General features: G+C 41.5%; 4 protein-coding genes across 4 annotated transcripts; 1 reads left to right on the top strand and 3 right to left on the bottom strand.

The window, feature by feature from the left end:
* Positions 1–1,155: 1,155 nt before the first annotated feature.
* LOC142957511 (protease-associated domain-containing protein 1-like) lies at positions 1,156–4,511 on the bottom strand. The gene is made up of 5 exons (XM_076099396.1): positions 4,294–4,511; positions 3,974–4,074; positions 3,748–3,857; positions 3,020–3,187; positions 1,156–2,924 (listed from the first exon to the last, which is right to left on the bottom strand). Exons 1-5 carry the CDS (start codon positions 4,367–4,369, stop codon positions 2,804–2,806), a joined length of 576 nt encoding a protein of 191 aa, XP_075955511.1. The 5' UTR covers positions 4,370–4,511; the 3' UTR covers positions 1,156–2,803.
* Positions 4,512–5,212: 701 nt separating this feature from the next.
* Positions 5,213–9,526, bottom strand: il12b2 (interleukin 12B 2; the record flags this gene model as incomplete). Its single annotated transcript, XM_076099224.1, has 7 exons — positions 5,213–5,703; positions 7,642–7,752; positions 7,847–7,995; positions 8,388–8,575; positions 8,699–8,804; positions 9,075–9,311; positions 9,409–9,526. Coding segments are annotated over 7 exons (1,068 nt in total), but the record flags the coding sequence as incomplete, so codon positions are not given.
* Positions 9,527–13,993: 4,467 nt separating this feature from the next.
* Positions 13,994–17,019, bottom strand: LOC142957410 (transcription factor BTF3-like). Its single transcript, XM_076099222.1, has 6 exons — positions 16,930–17,019; positions 16,020–16,088; positions 15,789–15,902; positions 15,445–15,646; positions 14,650–14,712; positions 13,994–14,390 (listed from the first exon to the last, which is right to left on the bottom strand). Exons 2-6 carry the CDS (start codon positions 16,086–16,088, stop codon positions 14,344–14,346), a joined length of 495 nt encoding a protein of 164 aa, XP_075955337.1. The 5' UTR covers positions 16,930–17,019; the 3' UTR covers positions 13,994–14,343.
* A 352-nt stretch (positions 17,020–17,371) lies between these two features.
* Positions 17,372–23,332, top strand: utp15 (UTP15 small subunit processome component). Its single transcript, XM_076099489.1, has 12 exons — positions 17,372–17,495; positions 18,242–18,358; positions 18,464–18,556; positions 18,642–18,826; positions 19,500–19,678; positions 20,151–20,276; positions 20,492–20,627; positions 20,733–20,817; positions 21,716–21,871; positions 22,031–22,132; positions 22,382–22,515; positions 22,653–23,332. The coding sequence occupies exons 2-12, from the start codon at positions 18,269–18,271 to the stop codon at positions 22,951–22,953; spliced, it is 1,587 nt and encodes a 528-aa protein (XP_075955604.1). The 5' UTR covers positions 17,372–17,495; positions 18,242–18,268; the 3' UTR covers positions 22,954–23,332.
* The last annotated feature ends 122 nt before the right edge of the window (positions 23,333–23,454 follow it).

Here is a 23,454-nt window from a genome sequence, read left to right as displayed (position 1 = left end):
AAGGGGCCCAGCAGATTCATGCGAAATAAAAATAGTATTCTTAAGACGTTTTTTTAGACATACTAGACTGACATTTTAAAATAATTACATACGATACTTTTTACATTCGTTTGACATTCTATACAAGTACGTTTTTTAAACATAGTATACTATGACTATTAATTGCATTGTCTTTGACTTATGACGTGTATTCGATACTATGACTTTTTCTTAATATAATTTAATTTTTTCGGCCTATACCTTTTTTTACGTTATTTTCGACACATTATGGCGTGACTTTCTATAAAGGGTTCAGAATATTATTGTGGTTTTTTTTCATACAAAACTTAGACTTTTTACTATACTATGACTGTTTTGACGTACTATTATCAATTATTTCTGTCCCTGTTTTATATCCATTAAAAAAAATCGGAATTCTCCAATCAGTTTAATTAAACACAGCTGGACTCCAATGGAGTAGAACCATCTCAAGGAGGATCAGAAGAAATGGACAGCATGTGAGTTAAATATGAGTGTCACAGCAAAGGGTCTGAATACTTATGACCATGTGATATTTCAGTTTTTCTTTTTTAATAAATTTACAAAAATTTCTGCATTTCTGTTTTTTTCTGTCAAGATGGGGTGCTGAGTGTACATTAATGAGAAATAAAATGAACTTTTTTGATTTTAGCAAATGGCTGCAATGAAACAAAGAGTGAAAAATGAAAAAAAGGGGTCTGAATACTTTCCGTACCCACTGTATATAAAGTGCATTCTGTTATGGTTTTGGGTTTTCCTGGTGTAGCTGCTGTTGCCCGTAAGCTTGTATACATTAACACTTTTGGTGGTGTGCGTAAAGCTGCTTTTTGTACTCGGACACCAAGTTACCACTGAGCATTTGAACATTAAATAGACGGAATGGAAAGATTAAAAATATGCACCTATCTCTAATTGTTATTAATTACTGACATGTCTTCTTAAAAAAACAAAAAACAGAAGCGGTTTTCACTGGGTTCCTAATAACCACCACACACCTGCTATCACAGACTACACCTCTGTGAGGATCGGTGTGAGGTTGAAACATTAGTTAGATATTAATTCGTTCAGTAACCTTCCGAGTCCACAAAACTATTTATCGAGATGGAAAACACTGTTACTGAAAATAATGCTACAATCGTGATGCAATATATTTTATTTATTATATGTATGTACCTTTTTTCTAAGAGAAAATGTAAATGAACATGGCCAACAATGGCTTTCACATTATAAGGCAATACAATTTGAAATGACAGGCTACGTTACCCATATGCTGAGTGGTAGACAAATACAGATCCTTATAAACTTCTCTGATTTCTACTTTAAATCCACACATGAATAAACAAATAAATACAACACTATCCTTGTCTCCTCTGCTTTCATCTACGAGTGAAGAGACCTTAAAGTAAAGCAGTACATCTCTGATTCAAATGTTCTCACACATAAAATATTGTAAATTTCAGCAAAAAGAAATAAGCAATTCACATTATATTCCCTAACGAAGCTCAAGCTCTCTGAAGACAAAGAAAACCAGCCCCTCCCAATAAGACAGGGGGGGGGGGGGGGGGGGGGCAGGGAAAATTAGATGTTAAAGAACACTGTTGCAAGTAGCAGACAGTCCAATAAAATACAGGTGCCACGGTATAAGTCCAGTAAGTTTAATGTATCATTCTAATATCTGTACACTCTCAGTACAAAACTACTGTATATTGTAAATATGACAGCAAACGACCTAAAACCTTAAATAACAGTAATATACAGTAATTGTAATGAACTTGAAATTTAGTTGAAAATAAACCATGAAAAAAAAAATGCGAGAGATCAACTAAAACCAGAAATCAAATACTTGGCTCCTCCATAAGTTTCATATTTTAATGTTTTGTGCTCTAGTTTTCCAGATTAAATTTCAAAGAATCGCACCGACCTCTTTGCACGTTATTAATAAACATATACAATAATATAGAAGCAGCTACAAAACATCATTGCATGCCATATAAAATCCAAGATGAAACTATTTCTTATTCATTGATCAGCTGCCATTAATGGATGAAGACGTATTGCGACCGTGCATTTACCTTTTGCTTTATTTTTGGCAGAAGAGATTCTGCCTTTTCGCTAATATTAGTATATATGCAAAACAGACAGAAAATGTGGGTCTTTAAAGTTGTGTAGATGTGTACCTCAGAAAGGCAATAAATGATTTTATGCAAGAAAGAAACCCTTCATGTTTATTAACCATATGAGAAACCTTTGAGTCAGAGTGCCGCCCTGTTTAACTTCATGCAAATAAGCAGTATTTATTATCATTTTACAGTGAGATGACATCCCTGGTATGTTGTAATGTACAAGAGTTAAATAATATATGGTGTCAGGGCCTGTTTTGTTGTTGTATTCCCCACAAAGCGGCCTGCGTAACTTGTACTATTTCACAAGGCAAAAATAAATGGTGCACTTCAATCTGATACGAGTCATATTAACGTCAATTTTCCGGTTTCACCAACAAATCGTCCGTACAGAAGTATCTGGAGACTCATGTTAAAAACCAGCTGAGCACTGAGAATAAGCATACGCGTCTCTTGCTGAAGTTGCCTGTCCTCACCTGGTTCAACAACTCTGGTCGAAGAGTCCACTCGAACACCGTTGAAAGGCTCGCTCCTCGTGCCTCTGGCCACGTGTTTGAGCGCGACATAACCATGTGTACATATGCTAATTTGACTGGTCCACCGGCAGTGCTTGCGTATTTGTTTAACACTGAAGAATTTTTCCCTGCGAGGCTGCGGGTTCATTTCTACCACAGAGTCCACGGGGGCTGCTTGAGTGGGAACGAGGCCAATGAGGAAACATTGACAGGAATGGAAATGACAGCCCACGGCAGCGCTTGTCTCTGAAGCGATCGTCTGATCATCATCCTAGAATACATAAAAAGGGAGGGTGGGGGGTTGTTAATGTCCCAAAATGTATTGCGTTAAACTAAAATAAAACAGGTCTGAATGATCCGTCTTACCCATCGCGTCCCAGCAGGAACAGGGCAGGAATGCTTGGTTTGGCAGCGCTTCCATCGGTGATCATGTCGAGGTACTGGCTGTCATTGTCCGCTGCATCATCGGCGATCAGAACGGCTTTGCCTCCAGCTTCCTCCACGTGTCGGGCCTTTTGTACGAAGGAGCAACCTCTGCAGGGGGCACACACACACACACACACACACACACACACACACACACACACACACACACACACACACACACACACACACACACACACACACACACACACACACACACACACACACACACACACACACACACACAAAAGGCCAGCGCTAAAGGCGGTTTGATTAAAACATTCCAGAAAAGCAACGTCTTCCCTGCAACTTACAGCTAACTACAAGTCACTACAATTCCCCACAAGAACCCAGGTCTGCAAATGTTGTTCTCTACAGATGACTCTTATAATACACAGTAAAGCAAGGCTGTGTTTGTTTTGAGACTGGATATTTAACGGGACACATTTGATTCTTGGTATTTCTTGAAAAGCCAGAATATCAGCTTACTGCAATTTTGTTAAAATATATTTACAACTGAAATAGTATCATTTAGGTTTAAGAGGGCTAAAAGTCAAAGCCAATATCCTGTGTTTACCAAGCAGCTTAATATTAGACCACATCTACAATGTAGACTAACTGACTCCATCCAAGCTGATACAGGTGAAGCAGGCACGTGCACACATACATACCCTCTTTCCACCAGCACTACTTGTCCCTGTATGATTTCTCTGTCCTCCAACTCCGAGCAGCCGTCTGCTGGGTCTGCTGGCACGAGGAAAATCTCATCGTATGATGAGGTCTGGTGGGCCAAAGGAGAGGAGAGGAACGTCATTAGGTGGTGAGCGTGCGGGTGTCTGAAGCTTTTAGAATCCCGTGGCCAACAAATGGGAAATCAGAAAAGGGCAGAGCACTAACAAAATCTCCTCCGAAGTCTTTAGCAGGTGCTGCGCTGAAGATGTACCCGATCTCCTCTGGACTGATGACCCGGAAGTAAAGCAGCTCATTGATCCCGAGACCTAGGGCAGACCAGAGAAAGACGTTAGCTGGCTTATCTCAGAGATGTGAATGACTGCATCGTCAGTATGCAGCCAGTGTTTGGTAAAACACAGCAGCGGGGTGAAATGAGATGTACATGCACAGATATTAAACAAACAACAGCTACGACGACCCGTTAGCTAGCTAAATTAGCTGTCTACTAGCAATTGAACATTGCCCCCGCCCCCTAACTTACTCACCTGACATGCGACTGAAGTGCATAAAAACACTCAAGAGGAATACAACTAAAGCTTTCGTCCGAACAACCTTTGCCATTTTCAAGACATTTGTAGAGCTCCTCAACGTTACGTAGACGAGACTGTGCGGTATTCGTCCATGTGTGGTACTGTATGCTAGCTGTTGTTCTTTCAACAACAGAGCGGCAGGTTAGCAGCCACTTCCGCGGTTCTTTTCATGCGCATGCGTATCTCGCAAAACCGGATTACCCTGCGAGGGGGCCGCGGGGTAAAGATGAGCCCTTGGGCCCCATTACCTCGTTCGTTTCGACAACTGTTACAACTCTCTGTGCAATATGTAGATGATAGTTTTATATTAGCAGCCAACTTGTCAACAGATTTTATGTTATGTTAGCCTGTCATAGAAAGAGAAGCACATTAAATAAATAGTTTGACATTTTGGGAAATGCACTTATTTGCTTTCTTGCAGAGAATAAGATGATATTGTTGATACCAATCTCATGTAATGTTTCTAATCTGTATGCAAAGCTAAATCAACCAGCTTCTGGGGGTCACATTTATCATGCAATCTTCTTATCTTACTTTTGGCAAGAAAGCCTTGAAACATATTTCTCAAAAGAAACGATCGCTCCCTTACAGTTTACATAGATAACAGTTATTTTCAGCTATAATTAATGTTGAGAATGTTGAATACAGCTCCTTCAAATTCAGCCACAGGGACTCTCTTCAAGTCAGAGCGTCAAAATTGGGTAATACATATTGCAAGGCCGACCTTAAGGCTCATCACCACTTGATGTTCTGATTTAATGCTGCTTTCTTTTTGTCCCAAACCAATTTTCGAAAACTCACTTGTGAAGAGGAGGCAATGGCTTGCATTTCCAAACCCTTGCAAGATTTTCATGCAAATAAAATGCAAAAAAAAAAACTGAACGAAAAGAGTTCCTCTGTTCCTCTGTTTATTGCTGAGTTCCTCAGCAATAAAGTTTACATGTTAGTTATCCAGCTGATAACTAAAATAATAACCTTGAAGCCACCCTTCATATAAAATACAGACGGTTTAAACAAAACCTGAACAATAAGACTTTCATGAACATATAGATTTATTGCACGGCTATGTATTGCACTATCCCCAATGTTGAATCGTTTGACAAATACAATTGAATTACTTCAGAGAAATACATCAAAATCTGTGTCCACTATTCCCAGACAAAAGGTGTTTGTACACCAGCAGGATCCCAGTTGCAATGCATGTTCTTATTGAGCACATTCCTTATAAGTTGCCTGGCTCTGCTTGGCATGTTTTTTCCTTTTTTTCTTTTGTTTCTTCTTGCAGTTGTCCAAGTATCCAGATGGCAACTCTGGGCAGCAGGATTTTGCTGTGTTTTTGCATTTGCATAGGTTCCCTCTTCTCACCTGCAATGAGTTAAATGACAGATTAGGGTCTGAAACAATGAGAAGAACATTGAATAAGAAATGCATACAAACTGTAATGTGTAAAATGAAATTAGTCTGCAAGTTCTGACTATAAATATCAAGAATGACTCCTGTTACAGAACTTTAAGAGTGACTGTTTGGTCACTTTCACACTGAGCACGCTATTTGTCATTTACTGCTCAAGCTTCAAGCCACCTCAGCTCCAGGTGTGTCTTTGCGAGGCTCTCAGATAAAGAGGGTTTTGCCTGTTAATGAGCTGTCAGCCAATATATTGATTTTTACTTTTTAAGATTTGGGAGTATCTAAACCAAATGTTAAATTATTTTGAATGTTCTTCTTTCGGAGTGTTAACCAGTTTCAGTGAATATTAGATGGAAAAATGTCCCTCTTAACCTGTTCATGTTATGAACTATAGGAGGAAAAAGTAAAATATGGAATTTCAGACAGCAACTGATATCATAATCACTGTTAGCTTTCAGTGCATTTGTCCTCTATAACAAATCTGGTTTGCTAGTTTTAGTTGGTGCCTTAGAGGGTCTGTGATGTCAGCACATGTGTGTAACTGTTGAATGATGATCTTGATGTAAAAAAGTAAAAATATTAGAATAACACTGTAGCTGAGAGTCGCTGAGAAAGAGTGTCCCGTTGTTTTCCTAACTGTCTTAGGTGAGAAATTCTTTCATTTTGTATTTCATCTTTTTACTTTTAACTTCTTCAATGTTGGATTACAAGAATTAGCAGCCAGGTATTTCATTCTAGGTTTTACTACCGAAACTAGGTGATCTTATCAAATGAATTAAACAGTATTCATAGCTGGAAAGCTTCTATTTCTCGTTCAATACCAACTAAAAACAGTTGAATATTATAAATATGAATACGGATTTTCTTTATAAGGACAAACTTGTTTGCTGATAGATTAATTAGTGTGAATTCAAACAGGGACTAGTCATTATGATCAAATCAGACACCCATTGTACTTGTTACTGTGACCCACTAGTAGTCATTAGTAACTAAAAGTACAAGCATCATGTCTCTTCGTCTCATGCCCAGCTAGGAATATAAATAACACCCACTCAGTGACTTATGTTTCTAGTATTTTGTCCACCCCCCATGTATATAAATGTGGACTGATACTGCATTGCATCCAATGGGGATTTCTAATTCGAGTCAGTAGTTGTGCACATGACATATAAATGAAGAAGGAACATGTATCAGGAAGGAAGCACAACGTTCTTTTAATAGCTGCTTGTTTTTGCACGGCGCCAAACAGAATACACAGAAACGCCAACACACTTGTACAGAAATACACAGGGCCGAGAAGAGTGTCGTGAGAAAGCCTGTCTAAAAGCAGACTCAAGTGGACACTCGTGTGAAGTGAGGTAATATGTGGATTTCCTTAGATTTCAATGTCAGGAGACCCATTTTATAAGATTTGGACATTTTTTTCTGGTTGATAAGATTTCATGTTGAATCACAGAACTGTCCCGCTATTTAGACCTCTGGTGGTTACCAGACCCCAAACTTGGGAAAGAATTTCCTAAAAAAAAAAAATCATGTCTATAATGGTGTTTGCTTTACTTTTTGTGTGTATGAGTTAGAATAAATAATAAATATTAAGAATGAATAAATAAATAGTTTAAATATATAATATAAATATAAATAATATGTATTTATATTATATAAATAATGTATATATATAATAATATTTATATATATTCTTTATATAATATAAATAGCAGTGTATACTGATCTTCTGTCCTAAAGCTTCAGTGTGCGATTGCCCCAAAGGGGAGACAGCCAGAGACACAATGAAAAACTCAGTGGGTGAGAGGACATGAGCGGACATTGTGGACATGTAAGGACGAACGACAGAGCACGAGAAGACAGCGGTGGGTTCGAAAAACATCAGTGGGTTACATTTTTCCAGGGGGTCCACTGGCTCCAGTGTGAGAGCACCAGCGAGTCTCTGGAGCGAGCCCTCAGCTTGCTGATGCCCTTCGGCAGCAGGACGGATGATGAATGTCCAAGCTAGAGTAAGACAGGTCACATGGTAAGAAAACAAAAAAACAAAAAAGCAACAGAGAGACTGACGGACAACGCAGAGAATCGCTGGACTTTGTACCTTGCCATTGTCTTTCAACACGTATTGGATCTCGTGCTCCAGACTAAAGAAGCTGTGAGGGGTTGACCAGCTGGACGGTGGCTCAATGGTCACGTTCAGGTCCTCTTCCCCCTCCTGACACGTCACAATCTGGGGACTGTCGGGTTGAACTGGACGGAAGACAAATAGAGCAAAAAAAAAAAGAACGAAAAGTGCATCAGTAAGGATTCAGGTAAACATGTATTTATTTACCTGCGTTCTTGTCTTATTGTACTTGAGTTCTAAATGTTGCAAGTTATCACAGCTGTTTTTGTAACTGTTATTTTTGAATATTCAATTTGACACTGAATTTTATGTAGTTATAGTTTTTATGTAGAATATATCTTTTTACGTCATCAGAAAGTGACTTTTCTGAACAATGTATCATCGGAATTCAATAATCGTTTGAATCCAAAATATTTGATTTCATCCTTCAAGATTGAATCATTTCTTTTTTCGTACATTGCGACTACAAAACTTTGTCAGTGATTTTCCTCTGATGCTCGGTTTCCCGTCCGCTTACCGATGTCCCTGAGGTAAAATTTCTTGGTCTTCCTGAGGACGGAGAGGTGGACGATGGCCTCGGCGGTGACTTCCAGCATGGTGCTCTCCTCGGCGTAGGGCGAGAGCGAGTGGGACAGCTCGAGGTGGAATCTCCCGTCCACGAGCTGATCGGCGCTGATCCAGTGACAGGACTTCCTACCTTCACTGCTACAGGGGGCGAGCGGTATCAACAGATCAGAAAGGCTTGTCGGTCTATCTGTATGAACTTTTTGCAATACTTTTACTTCGTAATTTGTTATCTGAATCTGCTTTTAAAAAAAAAATCTTTACCAGTCATGGCCCAGTCCAAAGCGCACCGCTGTTTGTTCACTGTGGGTGCACTCACAACTGAAGTTACAGTCGTAAGACTTTGCCCAACAAATGATGGAGAGAGAATCTACAGATAAAAAAACAACGTGAGTGAAAACCGGTTTAATAGAAACCAACAAAATGAAGAGGAAAATCTCACTAAATGCAAGACATTTATGTTGGAAGTGCATCGTAGAAGAGCTCAATACTACATCCTCCAGTGAGAGAATCATGCACAGAGTTTCCAGAATTACACATTTTGGATGTTACAATAAGTTCCTCTATTTGAAAGGACTCTCTGACATTTATGGCACATGAACAGCAGAAAGAATGGAAACCGAAATCGGCAGCATCTCACCTGACACTTCCTTCTTAGCCTCCAGCAGCAGATGGGTGGATGATAACATTTCCGTTCCCCTCCAGCAGCTGTATTCTCCCAAGATGGGCGTGCCCACCTCCGACAGGGCCAGGTGTGGTCCGTTCTGCTGGACGTCCTCCGGCTCCTCGTCCTGAAACTTCCACGTGACGGCTCCGGGGGCCTCCGTGCGGCAGGTCAGTGTGACTGGATTTGTGTCGTTCCTCTTCGCCACCACGACTGCCACATTTAAGAACAGGACAAGATGAACAGATTTAGAACCATTCAAGACGATTTAAAAAAATATAAAAACGTGTGGAGAGTAAATAAGACGTACAGTTTTCTGGGAAGCGGTTGAGTCCATGTGCTCCGGTGAGGCTGGCGAAGAGAAGCCCACATAACCACAGTGACAGAGTCTTCTGAGGAAACAGCAGGAAGAGGAGGAGGGGATTATTTTAAAAGATCTATTACTACCATTAAAACCTCAATAATGATCCCTTAAATTAAGGGGAAAAATGATACATTTCCAGGAGCTGAAAGCTTTTAGTTGAGAATATGTGGTATAATAATGCAAAATGACCAAAGTAGCAAAGCTGGTCCTTTACCCCCTGTTCTATTGAATCATTTACAAATTTAAAAAAATCAATTGCCGCATTAACTGGCCAGATAATAAGTACAAGAAGCATCTTTAATTCCAATAGTTATTTCTTACCATTTTGGATGAGTTTACACTGAAGCTATACTAAAGAACAACAAATCAGGAGAGCAGAAGTTCCGTGGTCGTAATCCAGAGGATCGTATGCTGCAACTGCCCACTGAGCATCATTTATATAGTGTGGCATGCATCATCGTCATGTCACCTTTGGAAGTGTGGGGGGGGGGGGGGAAACTGAGCGATGTATTAAAGCTGATAAGATCTCACTGGTGGCGCATTTCCTCGACACCGTTTTGCAAGTCAAATGTCGCAGACCAAAAGTGCGAGTTTCGAGTGAGGGACGGTGGAGATGGAGATAAGAAGTGTTAGGTGTGGGTGTCCAGTAGGGCGGGGGGGGCTGCCCTCAACCTTTTAAGTTGAAACACCGCGGTGTAAGGCCGCATGTGAGATACGACGTATCTGATTACAAATCCTGGAATCATACAGAGCGCACACACACACACATTTGATCTTTAATCTTGTATTTTTGAGGCAAATCCTATCCTCCCAACCCTGAAGTTCCTTAAAGCTTAAACCTTTTCTGTAATTTTACAAAATGACAAGTCTACAGATATCATAAAGTCTTTGTTTTTAACCTTAGATGCCGACTGAAAATCACTAGTTGTTGCTTCTCAAATGTGAAAATGTGCAGTTTTTGTCAATGATCAAACAAATCTTTTAAATTATTTGTAGCACAAAAACAAGCAATTTCAAATATGTCAACTTGGGCTTTGGGGCATTTATCACTATTTTCTCACACTTTCTAGGACATTCAAGTGAAAATAATTAATCATCAAATGAATCAGTAATGAAAAACATCCTCATTCTGGACTCAAATCCCAGAAATTACCCAGCGTTACCTTGGGCATTTTTTAAATGATTTATCTCCTCCCCATCATTGTGAGACATTTGATGCTCCCAGTTAAAGAGCACACACACACACACACACACACACACACACACACACTAGGACTGTCCCTGCCCCGTTAGTCATGTACGGGGGGACACCCACTTTTCTCCGGCCAAATGTCACGAGCGATTTCATGCTCGAAATTATTTTTTTTTTTTTGAAAAAAGCACTTTTGTTCTTGTGTCCTTTTTCCCCCACTTTTTGATATTGTGTTCATCCTCACAGATCATCTGACATGTCAAACTGCGAGTGAAGCACTTCCTCAGTAAACAAAGCCTCGGAGGGCTGCGTTCGACATTTGTTTGCATCTCTGTGCTCTTGCGGTCGGTCAGTGGGTAAGCACATTTTACTCCAAGTTACTTAGAATCCAGCACCTACGGTATGACAAGCATATTGTCACCGCATTATGACCTAAAATTCTGCGAAGCCTGTCTGGTCATTCGAACAGAAATAGTTGGTTTCAGGTTTCAGTTCCTTAAAAGCATAAGCAGCATTATTCATGCACCTGCTGCTAATTTAATGTACTCGAATAACCCTTCTCTCTCGTCTGTATTCTCAGTATTTAACTACAGCGACTGTGGTGAATTCTCACATTATTGATAATCTATAGCTGCAACAAAAAGGTCCAGCTGTTGAATGAATGCAGAGCCGGTAAATATACGAGTTGATCTACTGATGGAGGACAGAATGGGTCACACAGGGGGTCTTGAACTGACCAGGAAGAGGCACAACTGTGTGTTGGTGGCCGGCACATTAAATACGTTGCTCTACCACTGAACAATACAATTTACAATTAGTTTAGTTTGTTTTTGTAAATATTGTTTCAGTTTTGTTTCAGTGTAGCTTTATGTTTTTTCTTCCACTCACACTTTTCAAGTCTTACGACAGTTTTGAGTCACCCAACTTCTTCTTTTTTTTCTTCTTCATCTGAATCTGATGATTCAATGTGTTATAAATCCCCTAAAGGCCTAAACCAAAGAACCTTTTCTAAACCCGGCTCTGAGGTCACTTCGGTCAGATGTCGGGACAGCCCGTCAAGGTTTCAACATCCACCCGACCAAAAACACATCAGTGTCGTATACAGACATGCCTCATCATATTCCGTATGGCTTCTTTTGTGCCCCTGATTCAAACCTTGGTGGATCCTTTCACATCATACTGAATGTTCACCTTCCATGACTGGTTGGCAACATATTGATCACAGACATATTGCCAGCTGATATTCAGTGGTGAATGCCAGAGATGAGGTGACCTTAAGTGCTGATGTAGGAACATTGTAATCTTCTAGAAACTTTAATCCCAGTAGGACACCGCTTCTGTCAGAGATTCTGAGATGTATAGATTTAAAGAAAAGCCATGAGGTCTTGAGCCAGTAGATTTATAGCACCTGAGATAAAACACGCGCTCCGGCTCCTGTTTTCACGACGACACACCTCTGACAGACACGTGAGAAAGAGGCTTTAGTGTTTTCTGTGACTTAATATACAGTATGTAAGGAGGAGTTATTTCCAATCTGATATCTGACAGATTGTTGAGAGAACATTGTACATGGGCATTTGGGCCTTCAGCATGGGTCACTGTGAAGAGGGGCGGGCTACAGACAGAAACTGCTATACTTTCCCTATTAGGAGGAGAACTGGCCTGATTTCCATCACCTCAATCCCCTGTGGACATGTATTGAACTAGGACCATGAGTTTGATTATCATACCTGCAAACTCATGAGAGGTGAAAAAGGTGACAAGCCCGAAACCCTGGTGCATGCTCCGAGAATTTTATTTTAAATATGAGCTTTAAAATGTAGCATTCTGGTGTACTCTGACAGTAAAATTAAGTGATAAGACAATATTTACTTTAAGCAAAAAACTAATTTATTATTCAGTGATTAATCAGTATTTCACCTCGAGTTGAACAGCTGGCTAGCTAGCTTTTTTTTTTTTTCAATCAATATTATTATTATTAACCTTTATTTAGACAAAATCCATTGAGACCGAGGTCTCATTTTCAAAAGTTTTAGTCATATAAAAACAAAGATAGCAAGAGTAGCGAGAACCATCGACTGTACAAAAGAAAGTGATTAGTTTTCATTGAACCCTGTTACTGTATGACTTCATATTAACTTCCACTGTTACTGTATGACTTCATATTAATTTCCACTGTTACTGTATGACTTCATATTAACTTCCACTGTTACTGTATGGCTCCTTATTAAATTCCACTGTTACTGTAAAGCTGTTAGAATTGTGGCCTATCTTCTATTTGCAATTAATATGCATTCAATCCAGTTCAATTATTTAAATGAAAATGATAATCTACTCTGGCTAAGGTAATTTATCAAGAGTAAAATAATAGCTGTGATCTATACACACCTCTGCATTAGCAACCTGCTGAAATGAAGGTACAGGCACCTTAACCCTCTCATTACTTCAGGGTTCTTGAGAGCAACGTGGGACTGTTAGTACACTGGCTGTGGTCATTACAGTGAACAGTGTGTACAGTGTGATGAGAGGACACGTGAGCCCTTGCTGCTGTACTTTATCTCCTTGGAGCAGAGGCTGCATTCAGCATACCCTGCCTTATCAATGTATTTAAAACACTGACAGCAGGAAGCTGTACTCACGTCTGTTTAGACCTCCACCTTTATCCAGGCCCAGCTCCACCTTTATCCAGGCCCAGCTCCACTCACAGCTCAGCCCTGCGTCAAGCTGCGCTACACAACCAGCCTCCTCTTCATTAAGCTCTTTGACCTCATCATCTCATCAGTATCTGGGCCTCAAGTTTCATGGTCATGAAAGTTATTCTGACCACGAAATCGCCTCATTCTACTGAGTTAAAACAAACAACCTGCAACCAGATCCGCCGGTGATCCGGTTTAACGTTAATGAGTGACCGCGTGAACTGAACCGGAACACGGGGGGGGGGCTGCATGTTTCATCACGTTACGTTTTTTTCCTCCTAAATCGCGACAATGACGAACGTTAACAGTCGATGAAGTTTTGCATGCAGTGGACGTCAGCCAGCAAGTCTGAACTGTAACGGAGGGAAATGAAGACGGTGTAGACATCTTAACGCGCTGATTGGCCAAGACTCGACACGTCACATCAAAGATGTTTTATTGCGAAGATCACCACATCACCTTTTGTCCTCGTCTGACTCCAATCTGAGAAACGCTGGCTGGCCAGTTGACCCCCCCCCAAAAAAATAACCTCTACGGATCTACACGATTCACGTGGATGATATATTTTCGATTCAAAACGGCAAATTTCGCTGATAAGTGACAAGTTCGCAGGTATGGATTATGATACAACTAACAAAATGCCTTTTTCATTTTTGATGTAATTTTTATTACATGATTCATTCCACCAATACATTTGGGATGTGGGCATCACAATGCAGGAGAGGCATGTAAGAGAGAGGGTTTGCACATTCCACTGAATTAAATCATCTCATTTGTACTGCAGAATGAGGCAAATCGAACAGGAGGATAAATGAAGTTACCGTAACAAAGAAAAAGTACATTTTAGCCTAATTGTCATGGTTACAATTTTTAAAACCTACATTTTTTTGTTTGTAGCTGCAGAGCGATTGCAGAGATTAACAATTAGAAAATGTGTTGCCGTGTCAAAGTACGGTGAGCTGAGAGGGGCCTCGACATGTTTGCTGGCGTTTGTTAGTTTGCCTCGTCCTTTGAGGCCTCGTCAAAGTTTTCAACGAGATCTGAGAACGGAAACAGGAGGGCAGAAAAAGGTGAGAGGACGTCTCAATGAGCACAAGTTAAGGCATACAAATGACAATTACTAAAGATGAATAGAACCGAAAAAAATATCAGCTCTCTGGATGAATCCAGGAAGACCAGAAACGTCTAGGTCGGCCTGTTATGTACGGCTCATAATGTGGCCATTTCAATGCTTCATTACATTTACACTACAACTAATGCGACTCTTTGTTTTAAAAGGGGATGTGTAAACTTGCTCACCTGGAACCTCATCATCCTCCTCGTCCTCCTCAGCGATCACCATGGGGGCTTTGTTCTCTCCAGCTGCGAGGGGAAGAAGAACAAACTGTTCACAGACGGGACACAGAGCTACTGAAACAGATCAGCTAAGAGTTCTCTATTGATTATTCTAAATAGTTTGTATTTAATTCCCCATTAATACCCAAAATGTATTATCACCCACAATAAATATCAAAACTTGTCTGATCCATATTTAAATATTGTATTCAATCATCTTCTCTTAAAAATAAAAATGTAACAAGATAACAGACCCTATTTGTCAGACGCCTGATTTAAATCTAAAGGATTTTTGTGACACAGATTAATTTTAACGCCTTTTGTCATAGCAACACTTTTCCTAAACTGGATCTGTATTTCTACTTAAGTACTCGACTTAAAACAGTTACGACATTAATTGATTTCATCACTAAAGTATTATGCAGTTCAGATAAGCAAATGTGCTTTTGCATGAGTGTGGGGTCGAGGAAAATCATTTACAGACTGTAACAACAGTCTGTAACATCACTTTAAACCATTGCATCGCTCACACACACTGCTGTTTAAGTAAACAGAAAGCAGCAGTGTGTGTGTGTGTGGCTATTCCACATTGTTGGGTCTCAGTTTAAAGTACTTCCAAACTTTAGAGGATCAAAGGGGAAGTTTTCGAGCTGCAGCTTGTTCTCCTGGGGGAATGCAAGCTTTCACTGGGCGCATCTGCCCATTTTTTTATAAATCTATGATGTCGTCGAATCGCTGCCGGCAGCCCTATGTGGGTACCTGGTCTGGGCAGGTTCTCCGCTAATCTCCTGAGGCTGGTGAGACTGTCGGCTCCCAGCTGGTTTAGGATTGCCGGGAGCATCTCTGTGAGCTGCTTGTTCTCGGCGTGCCCCGTGATCGTGAAGGTGTTGGCAGCCAAGGAGGCCTGAACCTTTGGGTTATTGAAGTGGATCACCGTCCCCTGGTTTGTGAACATATTCACCTACAGTAACACACAAACAGGAAAAAGTGAAGAGTTTGAGGTCAGAGGCAAAAAGATTGAACCCTCCTAAAAGGATAAATGTCATGAAAAAAGCCCTCTCTGCCCACTGATTGCTGGGCATTTCGGAAAGAACACGCTGTACCTCCTCAATGCCAGAGATGTTGTTGACTCCCAGTTTCTTGAGGGAGAACTGCAGCTTCTTGTCATCTGCTGTTGCCGTCCTGTGCACCACCTTCTTCTTTCTGCGGGCCGACCCCTACAGAGCACAACAATGAGCCAATACATAAACCAATAACCCGATGATAAAAAATCGGGGGGGGGGGACAAACAAACATCGTCTTAAAGAAGCTTGCCAGCACGCGTTCCAACTCACCTTGCCTCCTATGCGGACCTGCTCCTGCAGTTTGGCGAGCTTCTCCTGGTTCATTATGTACTCCTTCATCTGACACAGGGAACAACACGCACACATAATTAAATTATATATTTGCACATGTCATTTTGGAAAAAACTAATTTCCACTAGACAGAGCTGGGAGACATATGAAAGCACCCACAGTCATACCACATCCATTGACGATATTTCACACTCACAAATCCTGATTCTGTTTTCTACTAACGCTCATCTGCGTGCATACTAATAGTTTGAACTTAAAATGAGTATCAGTAATAGAGAATGATGCAAAATGGTGCATACGTCTACACTTCATGGCACATAATGTGTGAATTCAACAGTCCATTAGCTACATGGGGGTTTGCGATCACAAGTGTCAAACCTACCCCCCCCCCCCCAAATCGATTTGCCTGTTGGCACACCATACGAACAAGAATGCACAGCTTACAGAAGTTTAAAAATAGCTGCACACTTTTTAGTCCCGACTCAGGTTCTGCGTGAATGAGACAGAGGTGGTCGGCTAGAGTTCGTCGCTAGGTTAACGTCGGGCTCCTTCTGTAAAGCGAACGTAACGAGCCTATTTTCCCAGAGTGCCCTAACGAAAATATGTGCTGTTGGCTCGTGCTTGATCTTTCGGACACCGAGAATGGGAAGCTTATTTGTCTTAACCCGGGTTCTCAGAAATTATGACAACTGAAGCCTTTCGGCTCGTTAGCTAGCCGTGCTAGGCAGTTAGCTCAGGCCCCCTTCAAACTGATGCTAGCATCACGTATAATTGACCGTTTCTTCCACAGCGCGCAATGTGACTCGGTGAATTGTTATTTCTCTACAGAGTCAACTAACGTTATACGATGTTGGGGCATCTTAATAGGGCCACAGAGACGTGAACTGACCTGGGAGTGTGTAAACACGCGGGTCACACAGCCGATAGAAGCTCAGAGAAAAGAGCGAGGACCGGAAGTGACGCAGGAGGTTGATAACTTGCCGGATGAGCCGTTTCTTAATTCCCAGTGTTTTCTAAATAATACAATCAGTCTAGTCATATTTTTAAAGTCGCAGAATCACGTACAACAATAACCTGCTTTGTTATACTGACTAAAAGTAGAAAAATCGAGAAACTTTTGAAAATGAATTGCATTTATTATTTTTTATTTTTACGGTAATGGCTATACATTTTAACCATTTCATTAAATGAATCAATACATGGGCATATTAAAAAATTGTAATACAAGGTTCACAAGCAGTGCCATTGGAAATATTCAAAAAATGAAGAAAGGAGTGTTCCTTTCAGTGAACAATAAATATATGACATCCACACCGGAAGTAGTCACGTTAGTAATCATGGCGTCCCCCAGTGCAGCGAGAGGCAACGTGATATCGCTGCACGTGAGCAACTCTTGGTTTACATCAAAAACCAACATCGGTATCAACTAATTTCAACAAATCCTACTTAAAAAAAGTAAGTCTGCTCTCCCAGATGTTTTTCGTTCAAATGTTAGAATGACCAGGAAGGGTTTAGTAGAAAATGCAAGGCGGCTAAAGCTAAAGTGTGCTAGCTAACTCACTCCTGCTGTGCTGAGCACGTTGGCGCAAGCATCCTTTCGAATAAGCTGCTCTTACAGTAACGCGAAGTGTAATGTTAACTGTTGGATGAAACGTAATTGTAACGTTAGACTTTCTTATTTCATTGAGCTCTTTGTGCGCATTAATAAACCGCAGTCCGAGAAGAAATCGAAACGGTGAAACCGTTAGCTTAGCCTTTACGGATAGCATGGCTTAGTCTTAGTGGGTTGTGATGCTATTTGGAGCGAAGTTGGAGTGTGAACTCCGTGCCATTCAGTCCGCGTTGTAGTTGGTTTTGATGTCCCGTTTCGCCGGTTGTTCTCTCGTGGATCAAGCAACAGATCAAGCTTTTAACTCCTTTATTACCATTTCATTTACGCAAGTTTATTTTCAATGGATTAGCTGTAAAGTGGTAAAATCCACTTTGTCTGACTGTCGTATTCTGTGTATGGTCGTTACAAAATAATAATCGACATTTTGTTGTTTTATCAACCTGGTTTGAGTATTGTTGGACTGCACGTGATGAGTTTGTCGAAAAGTACCTACTAGCAGGCCACTGAGGTTTAAGGGGTTAACTGGCCCGAGTGTCAAGTCTCTTGCTATATGTTAATATCCATGTTTTTATTTTCTATGTCTCAACAGACAGAGTGTTACGTGATCGGCAGTGAAATGGCTTCGTTTAAACCTACCAAAATCCCACTCTATCCAAAACTCGGAGAGAAAGTCACACAGGACACGCTGTACTGGAAAAACTACAAGGTGAGCCTCTTCCACTGTGCGCTTAATGTTACCGTGGGCGGGAAAAGCACATCCTCGGTGTTGTTTCTCGATCTTAACAATGCGTCTGTGTTTCTTCTCCCATAGGCTCCGGTCCAGATAAAAGAATTCGGAGCTATCTCAAGCATAGACTTCTCCCCGGTGGCTCCACATAACTTCGCCGTGACGGCATTCACCAGAGTATGTTGTCTTGAATTCAGCTTTGTTTATTGGAATGACTCCCTCCTTGCGTCGGTATGCACAACTAACTCTGTTTCCCACACAGATCCACATATACGGGCCATTCTCCCAGGAGCCTGTGAAGTCGTTCACACGGTTTAAGGACACCGCGTACTGTGGGAGGTTCAGGTCGGACGGTCAGCTGCTCGTGGCAGGATGCGAGGACTCGGTGGTCCGGCTGTTTGATGTCGGCGGCAAGGTGGCACTCAGGATGTTCAAAGGGCACACGAAGTAGGTATCCGCCGTGTGTCACTGTCCGATGGTGTGTTTTAGTTGTGCTGTCCCGGCCTGAAGAATGAGTGTTCTCAAATAAGGCCTGGAATCGTTGAATGATGATTTTTTGAGTGATCCATCGTCTGAATTTCATGATGATTCTCAAGAATTCTGACAACCTTTAAACTGTCTGGCAGACTTGAAACCTTCACACACTGGGGGTGCTTTTTTTTTTTTGCATGTCAATATACTTTTTAAAACTGTTTTTGTTATGAATACTTTCACAGGGCTGTGAAAAAGCAACTTTTCTTTTTTTTTTTACTCATTCCGTTCTTACCTTTCACAATAAAAGCCCTAGAAATATACACTTTACCAGAGGGAACATAATTTCCCCTTTAGAGCATTTCATTACAAGGAAACTCAATAAAGTAGCTTAGGCTGTACAGCAATTTACCTCAGTCTGCCAGACGCTGCTCTGGGTCAAAGGGATCCTGGTAGTTTGCAAATCTATTCCAACGTTTTTATTGAAAAAATGCTTCAACTGTTGCAAATTTGCATTGCTGCGTGTATGAATAGTTTTGATGCAAAACATTTGCAAGTGAGTATCGCTCACTTTCGCATCAGCCTTTATAAACGTCTGGTCATGGAAGTGAACTGATGTCAATTCTGTCTCGTTTCATTTTCTGCTCAGGGCGGTCCATGTCACAGACTTCACCTCGGACAGTTACCAGATTCTCACGGGGTCAGACGACTACACCTGTCGACTTTGGGACATCACGAATGCCAATGAGCTCAACAGCTACAAAGAACACACGGACTACATTCGCTGTGGCGTCGCGAGCAAACTCAACAGAGATCTCTTCATTACTGGTGAGATGGAGGCGAACAGCCTTAGGAATAGTTGAAGACGGCCAGAAGTGTTGGATCTTTTTGGAGCCAGTACCACTAATGAATGTTATCTCTCACAGTGGCTCTTAGATTAAACTTAAATAACAGGAACAGAAAAAAATCTGCCTACATTTGACTTTTCATCACTAGTAGAACTGCAACTGTGGCACTTACCTCAGTATTCCTATCCACATTCATATTTTAAGACGCTACAAAACGGAGGCACAGAGAGCCGTTGCAATGGAGACGACACGCGTCTCGTCGCGTTGGTGTAAACTTGCCGGTATCGGAATGTTGCAGACCAACGCATTGCAAACAGTTGCAAGTTCCAATTCCTCAAGTTTAAATCTCTGGTCCGAGCTGGGCTCGAGATGGACTGCCACTGCAGGTTGAAGGACTTTTTTCTGTTTTCGTGTGACTAAACAACAGTTTTTTTGTTTTTTTAAAATCCTAGGATCCTATGACCACACACTGAAACTGTTTGATGCCAGAGCAGATAAGAGTGTGATGACCATGGACCACGGCCAGCCAGTGGAGAGTCTGCTTCTCTATCCCTCTGAGGGGCTCCTCGTCTCTGCAGGTAGTCGGCCGTTCCAATCATCACGTTTTCAGACAGAACATCCAGACAAGGCGCCCACATTTTTATTTATTTATATTTAAGGGTCCCTCAGCCTTGTTCAGGCTGTCGTTTGGACTTAAATTGTGACAAAAACAACCTGAACTGCACTTGTATGCTTCATTATATTAACAAATGTTTATCCAAGGCATTACGATTATTCTTGTCTCTCTCTTTAGGTGGGCGCCATGTGAAAGTGTGGGATCTGCTAAAAGGGGGCCAGCCTCTGGTGTCGCTGAAGAACCATCACAAAACTGTCACCTCTTTGTGTCTCAGCAGCAACGGACAGAGACTGCTGTCAGCTTCTCTGGACAGGTACGAGGACAGGTGTATGGAAAGCGTGCATGTCTGACATCTAGTTTTTATTATACGAACCTGACCTAATTGAAATCCTCCTTCTTTTTTTTTTTTGTCTTGCAGGCATGTAAAGGTGTACAATACCACCAACTACAAAGTTGTCCACAACTTTGACTACGCTGCCTCCATCCTCAGTCTGGCTCTGGCTGTAAGAAATCCTATTATTATTTTTTGTCATGTTTTGAAGATGAATGAAGTGTAGAAAGGTGCGTTCAAATAAGCAAAGCAACATTTATGAGGATAACAAAGCAGTTGGTTACGTCACCCAAGATATGAAACACTTCATCTGGATGACTATGGCTTATAAATGTGCAACAAAATAAAACCTCACATCAGGATTTGCTTGTATCGGAGGTGCATCAGAGGGAGCAGTTTCTGCAGCAGCCAACAGAAATATCTCGTAATGCCAGAGATTTAAATCAATAGATGAAACGGTACATCCTCTCTTCTTGGTGTTGGCATGATGAGAGTGTAGGGTTTCCAGATCACAATGTTTTTTGGCATGATGAGAGTGTAGGGTTTCCAGATCACAATGTTTTTTTGTTTGCTTTGAGTGCTTTTGGATTTTCCCTTTCAATCAGGCGGCAACCTCCTGGTCTGAGGGGGAAGTGCCTTAAACTTGCATTCTCTCTACTGACCAGCAGGGGGCGACTCCTCCGGTTGCAAAAGAAGTCTGACTGTATGGAAGTCTATGAGAAAATGACTCTAGTCCTCACTTGATTTACAGTATGATGTTCATTTAGTAAATGATGGTCCATTTAGAGTCAAATAGACTATAAAGCAGAGAGTTCTTGACTCTGTCCCAGCCGTAGCCATGGTCTAAACTAATACCAGATGATGGTGTCTTCTGGAGTTCTTGTGCATAAAAGGAATTGTTGAATGATGATCTCTTGAGTGATCCATCGACTGAATTTCCTGATGATCTCAAGAATTCTGACAACATTTTAAATCATTTTACAGACTTGGTGAACTGTCGTAAAATGTCTTAATTTCATTCATTCCTACTGGGATTCTTGACAAGTCAAACTTTTTTTTTTTCTCCTCAGCCGGATGACGAGTCCATCGTCGTGGGCATGACCAATAGCATCCTGAGCATCAAACACAGGAAGAGCCCCGAAGAGTTGAAGGAAGTCTCCGGCCAGCAGAGGCGACGGCCGTCGTATCGCGTTTTCGTGAAGGGGAAGAACCACGCCCCCAAACAGGTCTGTTCACACCTTGTTAACATGCTGAGGCTGGCAGTCTGAATCGAGACGTTATCTGCTGTGTGTTTATTCCCCAACAGATGCCTTATCTCTGCGTTTATTATAAAGGGCTTTTCTTTCTCACAGTTTTTGATTAATTTCCTTGTTTCTCCTCTTCAGGGTGATTATCTTGTCAGCAAGCCAGTGAAACAGTATTTAGCCAAATACGACAAGCAGCTGAAGAAATTTAATGTGTCGAAGGCTTTGGATACGGCTCTGGAGGTATGCATTTTATGTATTTTACAACATTAAATGTTAAATCAGTTGGTGTCATTTTCTTGAATTTGCTTCTCGTTTCAAAGTTGTTGTTTTTTTTGTTTTGTATCCCAATTCGCAATACAAAGCCGCGATATGCTACTTTGTACAAAGTGAACTCGCTGTCCTGGGAATGCGGAAGCCGAAAAGCAAAGTCGCAAAAAGGTGGTTTGATTTGAACTTTTATTAATAAAGCACATTTAATTGTATTTACAGACATGGACAAGACTGAGAAAGCCTGAGATCACGGTGGCTGTTATAAAGGAGCTGGATCGAAGAGGAACGTTGAAGAACGCTCTGGCGGGACGGGATGAGCAGGGGCTCTCTCGCTTGCTCAACTTCCTCGTAGGGTAAGAAGCAGAAAAAAAAGTCATCGCTCAAGCAACCAAGTGTTGAAATAACGTGTTTCCAGATGCTTTGAATTTGGGAGCTTGTACACGAAAATATTTTTGCACGTACCCTTCAACTTTTTCCACGTCTCCTCCAGGAACGTGGTCGACCCCAGGTTCGCCCCCGTGCTCGTGACGGCGGCCGAGATGATCCTGGACGTCTACAGGCAGATCATCGGCCAGTCGCCAGTCGTGGACCGCCAGCTGCTGCGTCTGCAGGACCTGCTGGAGAGAGAGATCGACTACCAGCAGGACCTCCTGGAGGTGCTGGGCATGTTGGACACCATGTTCGCCTCCACCCTCCCCAGGATGGCGGTGCCGTGCCCCGGCACCAGCAGGGCTAACGGCCTGGCCCAGGGAGAAGCGGGTACCTTGAGACCACAGCTTCAGGCCACCTGAGGCTTATAGGGGGAGAGGGGGGGATGGCTTCAGATTTGAGTTAGAGTGCCTTCACAACTCTAAAACCTCTTTTCAAAACAATCGGACACACACTTCCCGTTGGCACAGGTTTTTAAGAGACTGACAAACCCATGGGCGCATCACTCTGGTGTTTTTAACTCCAGCGCATCAAAAAGAGGACATGCATTTACTGTGTGAAGAACGTGTGAATGGAAAGTGTTTTTTTATTGGACATCTTGTAATTACACTTTGTAAATGTAGTGTGTCTGCGTTTGTGTTTCGAATGATTCAACTGTTAATGTCTGCTTTGTGTTTTCATAATGTTTGGCATCTGTAAATGTTTCATAAGCAGATATAAATAAATCTTTGTAATATTGAAGCTGACCCATCATGATTGTGTTGAAATAGTTTGAATAAGTCTAGACAACACAGATTTCAACATGTAGGTGTCTGTTTTATCTCCGTCCACTAGAGGTCGCTGTAACCTCAAATAAACTTAAC

This window comes from Anarhichas minor, unplaced genomic scaffold (assembly GCF_050575085.1).
Source record: "Anarhichas minor isolate MPS153535 unplaced genomic scaffold, ASM5057508v1 ptg000025l, whole genome shotgun sequence".
In the NCBI taxonomy this organism is placed as follows: domain Eukaryota; kingdom Metazoa; phylum Chordata; class Actinopteri; order Perciformes; family Anarhichadidae; genus Anarhichas; species Anarhichas minor.
Note: the sequence above shows the minus strand (reverse complement) of the source record. Positions and strands in the feature narration are given on the sequence as shown.